Here is a 12,987-nt window from a genome sequence, read left to right as displayed (position 1 = left end):
ATACATAAGCAATCAAGCTTTATGGTTGTACTGCTGCGATTGTCTGGTGACCAGTTTAGGGTGTACCCCACCTCTCGCACACAAGTCAGCTAGGATGGGACCCAGCGTGCCTATGACCCTGGTGAGGACAAGCGGTTGAGAAAAGGGATGGATGGTTCCACTGCTTATCAGAGTACTTTACCTTTATAAAAGCTAAAATTTATTAGCATCTTTTATAAATGGACTTTACTTTGATTTACTGAGGTTCCACCTTAACTAGACCTGTGGATTACTTTAAAATCACTTGTACCGCACATATCTTGAAGAATGCACAAGTCGGGGGCCGGGGCCCTCGTTTGTTGAGGATCCACTGTATATAGAGCTGGCTTCAAGTACACTTTATGAATGCAAACTAACAAAGTGAAAATGTCGACAGTCACCATTTTCTTGCTTGTCAGCTGCTTCCACAGAAGAAAAATTGTATTTTTAAGGATTAAGGATAATTAAGTCCTCCATTATTAAAAAGAAATATAACACAAATTAAAAGCAAGCAAGAACTTATACATGGCCCTAATCTTCCTCCACATTTGTTCGTCGTTCACTGTTCCCTGCTATGTCCTCGTCATTCAGTTTCTCTCAAGCCACCAAGCTGTGAGAAATACCTTTAGAATGTCTGGAGATGCCCTCCCCGGGCTCTGTTAGTTCTGCCTCCTGCTCTGCCCGTTGAAAACGAGGGCACGCTTAGCGAAATCCCCTCTGTGGCTGCTGACTTGTTTATTGTGGAGGGAGAGAAAGAAAGCAAAGCCGCTGTGCAGTCAGCAGACAGCGCTAACACCCTTCTTGCGTCGCCTGCAGCAAGAGCAGCAGCCGCGGCAGCATCTTCCCTTGTCCTGGCCAGATTAATGGCTGAATGAGCGACACCGTGCCCAGCAGACCCCCTCCCCACACGCTTGCCGCCCCAGTGGAGGGCATGCTGAAATTGAGCAGGCTGGCATTATCGGGCACAGCCAGACCACGCTGTGAAAAGGGATTACGCCATCAATCGTCACACTCACTCTCTCTCTCTCTCTCTCTCTCTCAAAAAAAACAAAACAAAAAAAAAAAAACTGAAAAAAGCCCCTCTCCCAGCTTGGATAAAGACTCGCCAAATAGCTCTCTCTGTATTTCTCTCCCTTCAACAAAAGGATTCCCCCTCCTTCTTCTGGAGAAGAATTGGCATAAATTTGTGTGCTTATTAATCATGACAGCGAAGATGGAAAACGAGACAAATGGGGATGCGAGAAAAGAGTAAGAGTGGTGGAAAAAAAAGAGGTGAAAGAAAGTGAGGCTACTGTGTGTAATTATCACCCTGGTGCCCTCTGTGGAAAGCATCCCCTCTGTGTTATTGTAGGCCTGTTTGCCCTCTCTGCGCATTTCATTAATTAAGATGGGAGGGCAACAGAGGCTGCTCGGAGGTGAGGTCATTTAGCCCACCACAACACTCCTCCCTTTTCAAAGCCACTACGATCACCGTCCCCATTGTTCCAAGAGCTAAAAGTGAGACATCTAACGCTGCTTAGGGGAACAGAAGAAAAAAAAATTAAATAATAAAAAATAAAAAAAAGAACGCCACCGCACATGTACAAAGCTAAGTGAACTGCATCTGCGCTTTCCAGGATCAGGCCGCACACTTGCCAACACAAATACATCTGTCTTTCATTTAGCTTGTACAACCATCATTTCCCTCCCCGTTCACCGCCTTCTTCCTCATTCTCCCCCTCCTTCCATCCACCATATACCTGTGTGTTCTGTTTTTAGATGAGGATGGTGCAATGCCTTAACATTGTGACGATCTTACCTGTCAATCCATGTTTTCAGTGTCCTCTTACCAACAACATCTTTAATAGTACAGCAAGAGATATTTGACAGACTATCGCAGGTCGACATCTGAAGATTTTCAGTCAACATGTTCTTGGTAATTCCCAAACCTTAGACTGAGACAACCTGACTTCTCCTTATAAAGATGTGGCGGGAGGGAATTGGTGGGGTTTGCGTTTCACCCTGTTCAGAAGGAACTTTGTGGGTTTTGTTCCCAAGTGTCTGTTGAGAGTTTTTTTTGTTTGTTTGTTTTTGTTTTTTTTAATCAACAGCATTGTCAGTATTTGCCCAATGGAAATTCCAAATTGAAGAACTTTTTTTTTTTTTTTTTTTTAAATGGTAACAGTCTCAGTCCAGTTGCCTTTGTTTAAACTTTAGTGGATTCAAGACCCTCAAGGGCATAGCCAAAGAAAGATCACATTGATATAATATAAGAGATGGTACAGGTCAGTGTATGGCAGCAAACAGAACATGAAATCCTTCCAATCAGATGGAGAAAGGTGTCACGGATGTTTCTGGGGGAATGAAAGACAAATAGCCATATGTTGGAGAGACATCACAATCATCCTCAAGCCTGAGCTTATCGTGTATTGTCTGTATTCTAAATTCAAGCGGGAAAGGCAAACATGACAGGCGGAGCCACTACTTATTTGCGTATGAACACCACCAGCTGCATGGGACCTGGAGGATTATGTAGAGTTTGTGTGGATAACTGCATCATGGTGCTTATTGCCCTGTCTTATCTGCTATCTATTTCAGCCGCTGCAGGGTATCCTCGATTCTCAGGGAGTCTGGCCCACACTTTTCTTCCTATGAGCCACTTGGATCACCATGCCAACGGTGGTGTTCTCTATGGTCAACACCGTTTCTATGACACGCAAAAAGGTGAGGGAGGCGCAAATGATTAGAATTTAATCAGACAGAATTAATAAGTAAATTGAATCTATAAAACATTGCATGGTATAATCTGACATGAGTATTTATAAAAGAATGCCCAGGGACATGATCAGAGAGATGAATAATGTAATTCTATGAAATCTCTTTGTCCTTTGGTTTGTCTTTGCTCTCTTCAGAGAACTTCTACATTCGAGGTCTACCATCGCAGCCACCTCTCATCTCAACTAATCACAGTCTACCACCGATGTCCAGGGCAAGCTCAGGACTCTCCCAGGGGCCTTGCAGCAGAGAAAGAGATCCAGGTGGTGGAGCAAGTCTGCTTAAAATTTCAAAAGAGGGAACTGTGGAGAGAGGAGTTGGACCTGTCAAAGACAAGGAGAGGTCAAATAGCAAACAGGAAGCAAAGGAACGACAACAACAGCAACACCAACAGCAGCAGCAGCCACAGCACCACAGCCACCAGTCTGCCCTGCCCACACACCACCATCACCACCATTCCCACTCCCATCAGCAGAACCCGCACTATCCCCAGCATCCACTGCCCCTGGAGGAGGTCAACAGCAGGGCCCTGGAGAGGCACAAGGTGTCACTCCCGATGGAATACAGCAAAGACCCACAAATTATGGGCAAGCCATTGAGTGCTTGCTTGCACAATGGCAAGATGCAAAATGGTGAGACAGGAAATGTGGCTGGGCCTAAGACGTCCATGTCCAGCTGTGGAGGGGAGGGCACACCCCTGGGAACTATTGTAGGTGGAGGGAACAGTCATGGCAGACATATGGGCTCTAGTGGGAATAGCCGCTGCACCAAAGAAGGGATAAGTGGGGAGATGCGGATTAGTGAACAACCCTCAGACTGCCTAGAAAGGGGTCAGGCGCCACTCCACCACTCTTTGTCTTACTCCATGCCCCCACCCTTACAATTGGGTGCTACTGGAGGGGCACACCCCCATCCACACCCGCACACCCACCCCCATACTCACGCACACCCAGGAGGCTTCCACTGCCTTCAGCTTCACCCAAGCCACCCTCACCATCCACATCCTCCCCACCATGCTCACCACCACCCGGAATTCTTCTGTCCACCTCCTCCTGGCCCACTAGGTAACCCCACTTCACACGACAGGGGGCAAGCAAATGCAGGGCGTGAACCTAAAGTCACAGGGCCTACATTTGTGCCATCTGTGGCAGATGCAGGGGAGAAGCATGGTGGGCCATTCCAGCTTGGGAACCCCGACTGCCAGATTGTAGGCAGTGGAGGTGGAAATACCAAGGACAAAAATATGGACAAAAATGCAGGTGGTGGTCACCACAGTGGTTGGCATAGAAAACAGCAGCAGCAGCAGCAGCAGCAACAGCAACAACAACAACAGCAGCAACAGCAGCAGCAGCAGCAACAGCTCGCGTACAGAAAGACAGAGAAGGCTCCAGACTGGATGCAGTCCCACCACCACCATTTGCAAGTCTCTCAGCTTCCGCCACCTATTCAACAGCAACCACAACAACAACCTCCCCAACCCCAGAAGCAGCACCAGGTTGCACGCTCACGCAGTGTTGAGTGTGTAAACAACGCTGTTGACATGGACATGTTCAGATCCTCACTGCCCCAGGGACCCAAGACTGGACACTCTGTTCCGCATTCGGTCAACACATCTCCTTACAGAGACTGTTCCCATCCAGGACCCCCAACAAATTCCTCCCCACTTGGAAACAAAACCATGAGCCAACATAGCGCTTCTGGTGGTAGCTGCTCCTTACAGAGAGATGGGCAAAAAGTAGCCAGGATTCGCCACCAGCAGCATGGACGACCTGGCCCAGATGCTCCCTCTCCCGGTGACCTGAACCAGGGGACGGTGCAGGAGATGAAACGAAAAATAGAAATGTCCACTTATGGTTACAGCGGCAACAGTGGGCAGCAGCACCATCAGCAGCCCCCTGTGCCGCAATGGGCAATGAGACCCTCTCACCACATGCCACACAATGAGGAGGAACAGAGAAAGTCCTACATGGAGTTAGGAAGCAGTACTATGCAACATTCACAGCAGCAGCAGCAGAGAATGAATCCGCCTCCTCAGCCGACGCCTGCACCTCCGGTCAGCCAGCAACAGCAGCAACCACAGCAACAACCTGAGCCTCAAGGCTCAACTCGGGGAGAGAGCAGTGCCATGAAAAGCTTGCTTAAGTATAGCAACCAGCAACAGCCGCAGCTCCTCTCTCAAAAAAACCCCTTTGGCGGTCTTGGGAGTTTGAAATCAGGGCCTGCTGGGGGAAGCTGCGCCCTTCAGATCAACAAACAGCCTCTACCGTCAAGGAAGGGCCCAGTCAATGACAACGACCGTCCCGATTACAGTGGACGACATCGGGATATCGGGGAAGCAGGCCACGGGGAGGGCGAGGTGCGGCAGCCGCCGGTTGGAATTGCAGTGGCCGTGGCAAGACAAAGGGAACCATCATGCCGTTCGACAGACGGTCATTCCAGCAGCAGACATGGCAGGGTGCATACCACCGTGAAAGGTACAGTCAAACGACAACTCCTTAATTATTAGACAAACAAAAAAAGATATTTTCAACCTGGTATTATCTTAGATTACACTACACTCACTCAGTTGCATCTGCGTTGGGCCTCTCCGCCATTAGTACATTTTAGCTTGAATAGCTTTTATGAGATTTCATGTTTTTTCATATTCTCCCATTGTGGTTGTAGGCTAACAACTTGAGACAGACATTCATCTTCCAAATAGCTCATATGGAGCCTTGCAAAACCAGCAATTAGAAACATTTCAAGCTACAATCGTTCATACTAACATCATTTATATAGGGATTGTATACAAGCAAAGCCGGTAGTTCCAAATGGAAGAAAAGCGAGTGGAACAGCTGGAAAGAAAATATTACATCTAATTTACATCTAAATTGCAGTCAAAAGTATAGCATCAGTCTTTGAAAAAGCCACAGATGCTGTGCACAACTCCCCCTGCTGCTGATTGGCTGGAATAGTCTTGCATGGAAGTATTAGTGTGCCAAGTCTCTTGTGGGTTACGTGACTGTTTGAGAATAGGGGAGCCACAAGGGAATGGATCCTTGACAGCCACACAAGGCTGAACAGAGCTAGTTAATTGTAAGCTAATGTTTGTCTCACAGGACCAACCCACACCATGTATCCCTCTGATCCAACTACTGAGCAGGAGAGGAAAATGATGAGTGGGGAACAGATAGGTCTGACGTGTTTGGACAGGGATCGAGATGCATATATCAGGTAAACCACTTTGAGTTATTTATTTTACAAATGAAGTTTGTATTGTTCTATGATTTGTGATCCCCTATGTTTGCCTTTTCTGGATATTCTGACATAGGGATAATAAGGAAAGGGTGGAATTTTCAAGGATTCATCCCTCCAACAGCTGTCACGGGGACCTCACTTCTCATCTCATGGTCCCAGGCGGGACTTCCCTCCAATCTGGCCAATTAGCAGACCCTGCTGCACATTCTGCTCATCACCATTGGATGCCAAGAACTGGAAGCCCATCCCTTTGGATGACAGGACACTCTTATGGTAAAATCCCAACCTGTTGTAGAGTTCATTCCAGGAATTGGGGATTGATTTGATACAGCGTCACCGTCCTTTATTTAAAGCAGGTTTAGGTCATACAGCCCTGCACCAGAATCTTCCCCCTGGTTTCTCCGCAGCCATGCCAGGACCTCTCCAACCCGTCCTGCCTCTGCCTCAGGATCCGTCTGGCCAGTTGGTGGTCCTGCCCACGGATGGCCCCACCCATCCTGCACCCCATCACATCGGTATGACCTAATGAGGCCCACCAAGCTCATAGAAAAATAGCCCTTTCATCTCTGTCTGACTCAGCAAGATATAGCACACACATTTACATGTTGACCTTCAGTCCATCTTGAAACAGAATCTGCTTAAAGTCCAGTTTCACTTAACATAAATCAAACCAAGAGTAATATACTGGTTAACACTGGTAGAGTAAATACATTATGTGTGGGAAGCAGATATTGAATGTGATGGTTGGGTTTGTCTTTTTAGTTTAAGAACCCCTATTTGTCTCATTCATCTGCTTTCATTAGATGTGATGGAACAGCCAGGGCTTTGGCCCCCAGTGTACAGCGCCCGGGGCCCAGCCTCCCACATGCAGCATCCCACCATGTACTCTCGATCCCAGTTTCTACGGCAACAGGAGCTGTACGCTCTCCAACAGCATCAACAGCTCCAGCATCAGCACCAAAGCCACCAGTCACAGCAAACGCATGCACAGCCTCATCAACCACAGCAGCCACAGCAGCAGCAGCACAAAGATGTGCATGGCATGGCTATGCAACACCAAGTCCCCCACAATGCACAGGTGACTGTAAGCAACACATTATTTGATTCGTGTAACACACTGAAAACTCAACTGGCAGCAAATAATTAGTTTAAGCCTTTTCTAATGTCTTGTCTTAACCCCCAATAGATGCAGAAGAGGGCAGATGAAGCCTCTGTTGACCTGGAAGAACTTATCCCAAAATCTAGGACATCAAAACCATCCAAGCCCTACTCTTACAACCCCCCTCAAAGGAACACCTCGCCCCCAGGAGCCTGCACTGCTCACTTGTCCCCTTGTTGCCAGTCCCCTTCAATGCGCCCACATCCCAAAAGCACTCCCTCAACACCATGCCCCGCTCCAAGCCCCGCTGTTACAGCACCCCACTCTCCTACCATTAGTTCAGCCTCATCCCAGATGCCAAAGGGGGCAGAACCACAGGATAAGAGAGGGGAGGGCCAGCACCCGCAAGATTACCCTGAATCTTTGGAGCCTGGTAAGCGTAGCAGAATCATTTCAATTAAAAAAGTATGAAGTGTCAAAAAGATTTACAACATAAGTCATTAGTGCATGCAGTATTTGAAGTGAGACTAACATCATCTTTTACAAGGTCGAATTCAAGCACTTTTTAAGCACTTAAAAAATAGCTGTGAGGCTTTTTTTCCGACCGCATTACAGCTGTGGTAAATTTCATATTTAGATAGATGCCATATTATTTTTCATTTATCAGTTGCAAATGTGTGATTCCGTTTAGTGCAAACCTCCATCAAGGCCAACCAATTCTTATTTGGATCGGGATTACATTGTCCACCAAGCGATATTAATATTTCCTGAATGTATCCAGGTCCAGTTCAAAAATGTAAAGGGTTTTTGTTTGGTTCATGAATCACTGCATTGAAACGTGTGGAATTTTTAGTTTCTGCATAACATTGTTCACTCACAAATAATCTCATGAGATTATAACCTTCTTGGCGTAGTTACTGAAGTAATTGAAATCTCTTTCTCCCCTAAGACTTGCCACCTGGATACACATACTCTGCTGTCACGATAGGCTACAGGAGCGGGCCTTCTCCCCAGGATATTCAACTTGCAGAGCCAGCTGACCTGGAAGCCATCCAATCTGAGCCCTCTGAGCATGCCCCCCAGCCTCTTTCGAGCCTCGGGGAGGGGCTGGACTGCCAAGCGGTGGTCAGACCTCTTCCGGAGCCACTTTCAACTAAGGAAGTGGAGCAGGGAGATGAGGGGAGTATCATCGAAGGAGTCTTGAACCAAAGGGAGGAGGTGGAGGCAGGAGTGGTTATAGTAGCTAACTATGTATCAAGGGAGAATGAGGTGGAGACGCAGGGTGCTGCTGAGGAAGAGGTGCTTGTCTGCCCCCCTGCTGACAGCCCAGTGTGTGAGGCTGCTTCCTGTCCATTGCCCTTGTGCACGGATGAACTTGAAAGGTCAGAGACTGTCATCACCTTGGAGGATGATGATGAGACGATGGGCGAGGAGAGCCAGGTGGAGCATGTGTCAGAAGAGCAGAAGACAGTATTGGGCACCATCGCGGAGCTTAACCATGCAACTCCACCAATCCTTGAGGAGCAGTGTGCATCCAAGGAAGAAGTAAACAACAAGCAGCATCAGCAGCAGGGGAACAAGTTGGCCGCCGACAACGCCTCTTTGGATCTGGCGTGTCTTTCCCCTACGGCGGCATCCGTCCCCAGCCCAAGCCACGCAAATACTGCTGAATCCCACAAAGCTCTTGTGCCCTGCTACTGGAGCCTTGAGCTGCTCATTGCTGCAGCTTTCTGCACAGACGTACCCCCGTTTCCCTTGCTTCCTTTCAGCACTCCATCAGTCGCCCCATCGCAGGCCAACCCCTGCCAGGGAATGGAGCTTCTCAGTGAGGTGGCTGACCTGGAGCTACAACAGAAAAGGCATAGCAGTGGAGAAAGCCAAGGTAAGGAAGCCCTTTTTCTTGTAGCCATTAACACACTCCAATCAGTAGACTACTCTTTTCCCACTGAGACCACCTCCCACTTCCCCCTCAGGGTTAGCCTCTGTTGCTGTGTGCTCCCTCCTCGATTCTTTTCTCTTCTTCTCCATCTCTAGAGCCTCTGGTGAAATCTCCCTCGGGAAGTCCTCTGTGTGCCTGCTTGCTGTTTCTTTCATTGGTGCACTAAAGGCAGTTTTATTTCCTAAAACGTTGCTCTCACGATGCAAAGGCCTCTGGAGGGAGAGAGAAGAAAGTAGTAGGACAGGGTTGAACACTGTAAGAGAGGGTGTCTCTTTCCCATATATCCTTTCTTGGGGAGGGATACTGTTCGAGCCACACGTGCAGTCGTGCACTTGCGTAGGTTTCATTCACAAGGAAATGGATTCCCATCACTTCAGATGATGACTTTCATTTACATTGATCTCCTTATGTATGACCATTAGCACTGTTCTTCACCCGAACAAATTGTCTCATCCTCACACAAAATGTAAAAGCTTGCATCACATAAATTTGCTTGTTGTCCCCACAAGGCATCGAGGTAAATGTATCAACACTGAGCAGATTGCTATTGTAACAAGTATGCACACTAATACACACCATTTTACAGTGAAAGAAACTCAGTGATTGTTCAACCACGTCCCCATACACAATACTACCCAGTGTGTAATCACAAAAGCAGTCAATGTTTTCAGCACCCTGGAGCATTGCCTTGCTAATTAGAACCCATTGTTTGAAAGTGCCTTTAAAAGCTTCCTTGTTTTCCAAAGTGCCGAGTTTTTTTGTTTTTGTTTTAATATCATTCAAGCAAACCATGTTTTGCGTTTACTACGGCAGCCTAATGCATTTAACAGTTCCCAAAAGGGGCTTCTATTTAAAAAAACAAACAAACTGATTCCTGAGTCAGTGATGCGCTTGTGATGCGAGCACCGTTGACAGCTTAGGGAAGCGGCACGTTGTTTCAAAGTCACAGCAGTAGTCCATCAAAACGTGTGCCCAAACAAGCGACAACAAGAGAATTCATTAGTCTTTCAAATTTCATGCAAGCCGCAATGCAATCATCTCGTGGTTTTCTATCTTCTCTCCTTGCTTAAAGCTCCGTCCAGATGGCCAGACACACATCAGAATCTCTATACGATGTTTCCCCAGTTTTTGCCTTCACTGATATGCAGGTGTGGCCTTCAAATTCAATTGCATAAAAAAACAAACAAGCAAAAAACTTTACGGTCACTTTGGCTCTGGTGGAAAATGTTCACTTTCGAAAGGCAGGCAGTACATCACCTGTGTATAAAGTAATTACTCTATCCCTGGACTCGAGTGTTACGTTTTAACTCGACCAAACTCTCCTGCTCTGTTTGTCACCATTTTGACAAGTATTTTATGTGTCACACCACGTGGTACGACATCTGTAGTCTCACTTTGGGTTGATCTATTGCTATGTCATAGCTCACAGTTGCGGTGTGATGTCAAAGGCGTGGAAATGCTTTTGTTACGACTAATGCAGTAATTTAGTGAGATACCTGTATCGTAGAAGTAGTTTATTTTATTTTTTTTAAACTTACTACTGGTCTTTTCCATGTAGCTGTTATTAGTGATAGGTATGGATGTACAATTTGGAGGATCCTGAACTTCTGAGGTAGTGTAGTGTTAGACCCTCTAACTTATTCAGTTCCAGCCATTTTCAGACCCTCCTTTAACCTGTGGCATGAAGAAATATATAATACATACCTGGGATTGAATGGCTGGATGCTTAAAATATATGAAAATACGTCCCTGGCATCAACTCCCGCTACGTAGTCATACGTCTGTCTGATTGTGGTGTGCCATTTTGAATAGTTGTGGCAATATCGCACCTCGCTGGATTCTGTCTAACAAGCATATAAATTCTGCTTCTTCTGATGTAGCAATTTTGCAGGATCACTTTATGAAATAGGTTTTTGTCTCAATATGGAGCAACAATCAGATCTTTTTTTTTTCTTCCATAACAGAGGAGGAGTTGCTGATGTTTGACCTCCACAGCCTTGCAACTTTGGCGACAGCCCGATCACTGGAGACGAGTTCACAGGCAGGCAACACTACGTGTTCAGATAGACAGTGTCCAGCCCGCAAGACCTTCAACTTGCGTAGAAAATGCAGTTGGACACCACGCAATGAACCAGTAAGAATGCATTTTTAACTAGTGTTCACAGACTAAAGCTCTTATTTGGGGGTTTATAAAAATAAAAAAAAATAGAAAATAATGAGACCATGAAAACTTATCAGGTGTGCCAAGCTAAAGGCAGTATGGAAACGATGGACGGTCCTGAGCTTGAGATGCGTGTCAAGCTGGCCGAGCTTCAGCGTCACTACAAAGAGAAGCAGAGGGAGCTGGCGAAACTCCAGAGGAAACACGATCATCAGTGAGTGTGATCCGCCTTTCCGACCATTTATACACATTTAGACTACAGACAACATCATCCTGACGTCTGCTCAATCAGAAAAGAGGAAACGCCACGTAGCCCAGCCCGAAGAGGACCGGGACGACCCAGGAAGAAGAAACCCATCCTCACAACAAGCTCAGTGTCATCTGAGGGCCAAAGAAAAGTCAAGTACGTATAATTCTGACCATCTCTCTCACAGTTATTGCATACGAGCGTGCCTCTCACTGGCATTAAACAGGAAAAGGGAGGAGTCAGATGAAGCATTCAAGAAAGCCCATGTAATCCTCAACATTGGTGTTAATTCTTAAACAACATAACTGTGTCAGCTGTGCTTATGGCTATTTGCAGAATATGTATGTTAGGACATACCTGCAAATTCTACTCATTAGGTTTCAACCTCCACGGCATTATTGGAGTGTTTGTAATGCTTGGTTGGAGTCGCATGGGGTGGAGAGGGGTGAAGGGGGCTGATAGTCAGGCCATGTAATTAGAGTACTGTGAATTCCCTGGTAATCTTGCCCCGTACGAGGAATGTGACACCCCACTGTCATTTAGGCCCAAAGGGTCAACGTGGGTCCCAAAGGATAACATGATGGTCATGGCGTGTTGGTACTTAGCTCTAGTTTTAATACCATGTATGCAAATGGTTGAACATTTAGCATTTTATATTATTATTATTCCTTTCTTCTTTGTATTCTTTTAGTATTTTCTTTTTATAGTTTTAGCTCGGTCTTATGTTCTTAAAAAATGATTATAGTCTGCTAATTTTAGTTTTCCAGTGTTTACTTAGAAGGAGCCCTCTGCGGCAGAAGCTGGGGTTGGGTCTGTGGCCGCAGCTTTCAGCCCTCTCCTGGCGCAGATGGCTCCCTGAGATGGCGTTTTCATCACTAGGTTGCCCAGTGCTGAGCTTTAGGTGCCATGGATAATTTGTTTTGAATGTTTGTTTATGCGCTTCTTCTTAATTTTTTTTTTTCCCCGTGGCCTTAGGATTTGTTTTTAAACAATCTAAAGCACTTTGAGTTTCATTTTTTTTTTTTTTGTACAAAAAAATGCTATACAAATAAAGATTGATTGACTGAAGAGGCAAGGCAAAAGATGACGATAGAAAAGGAAGAAGTCTACTGTTAAACATAGGTCCGCATTTCTTTACATCGTGTGCCCTGCTCAAATAAACAGTGCCCCAAAAATGGCTGGCGTGAAAATTGAGAGAATAAACATGAGATGAGAAAACTGAATTACGTTGACTACAAGTATGATTGATACTAGCCACTATGTTGTGATAGACGCACAGCAGACATATCTGTAAAGCTGAAGTTTGCCACAAGAGTTTAAAGGGAAAGTGTGGCTTAAAAAATCTTCTAAATAACAATTTCAAAACCTCTCTACAGTATTCAATATGAAGAAAGGGTCTTTGACTTTAGACATCAGCATTACATTTGGGAAAATGCAGGAAATTCTAAATAGTGTAATTCCATTTAAGCAGAAGAATCGGGAAACCGAATGCAGTCAGGTTTCAATTCTTTGTTTCACTGCTCTACTTGTGC

At 46.0% G+C, this 12,987-nt stretch overlaps 1 protein-coding gene across 9 annotated transcripts in view; it reads left to right on the top strand.

Moving 5' to 3' along the window:
• bahcc1a (BAH domain and coiled-coil containing 1a) overlaps nucleotides 1-12,987 on the top strand; it is an 84,479-nt gene that overhangs the window by 57,737 nt on the left and 13,755 nt on the right. For 5 of the 9 annotated variants that reach the window (XM_077497111.1, XM_077497129.1, XM_077497096.1 and 2 more), the window contains 11 exons: nucleotides 2,596-2,721; nucleotides 2,910-5,246; nucleotides 5,871-5,985; nucleotides 6,083-6,282; nucleotides 6,363-6,524; nucleotides 6,813-7,093; nucleotides 7,196-7,541; nucleotides 8,058-8,990; nucleotides 11,012-11,181; nucleotides 11,286-11,422; nucleotides 11,501-11,611. In XM_077497111.1, the coding sequence (XP_077353237.1) occupies nucleotides 2,596-2,721; nucleotides 2,910-5,246; nucleotides 5,871-5,985; nucleotides 6,083-6,282; nucleotides 6,363-6,524; nucleotides 6,813-7,093; nucleotides 7,196-7,541; nucleotides 8,058-8,990; nucleotides 11,012-11,181; nucleotides 11,286-11,422; nucleotides 11,501-11,611 (4,918 nt within the window). The remainder of the gene's footprint in view (nucleotides 1-2,595; nucleotides 2,722-2,909; nucleotides 5,247-5,870; nucleotides 5,986-6,082; nucleotides 6,283-6,362; nucleotides 6,525-6,812; nucleotides 7,094-7,195; nucleotides 7,542-8,057; nucleotides 8,991-11,011; nucleotides 11,182-11,285; nucleotides 11,423-11,500; nucleotides 11,612-12,987) is intronic. The other 4 variants (XM_077497163.1, XM_077497121.1, XM_077497146.1 and 1 more) reach the window with 2 other exon arrangements.

The sequence above is a fragment of the Festucalex cinctus genome, chromosome 1, assembly GCF_051991245.1.
Source record: "Festucalex cinctus isolate MCC-2025b chromosome 1, RoL_Fcin_1.0, whole genome shotgun sequence".
Lineage (NCBI taxonomy): Eukaryota > Metazoa > Chordata > Actinopteri > Syngnathiformes > Syngnathidae > Festucalex > Festucalex cinctus.
Note: the sequence above shows the minus strand (reverse complement) of the source record. Positions and strands in the feature narration are given on the sequence as shown.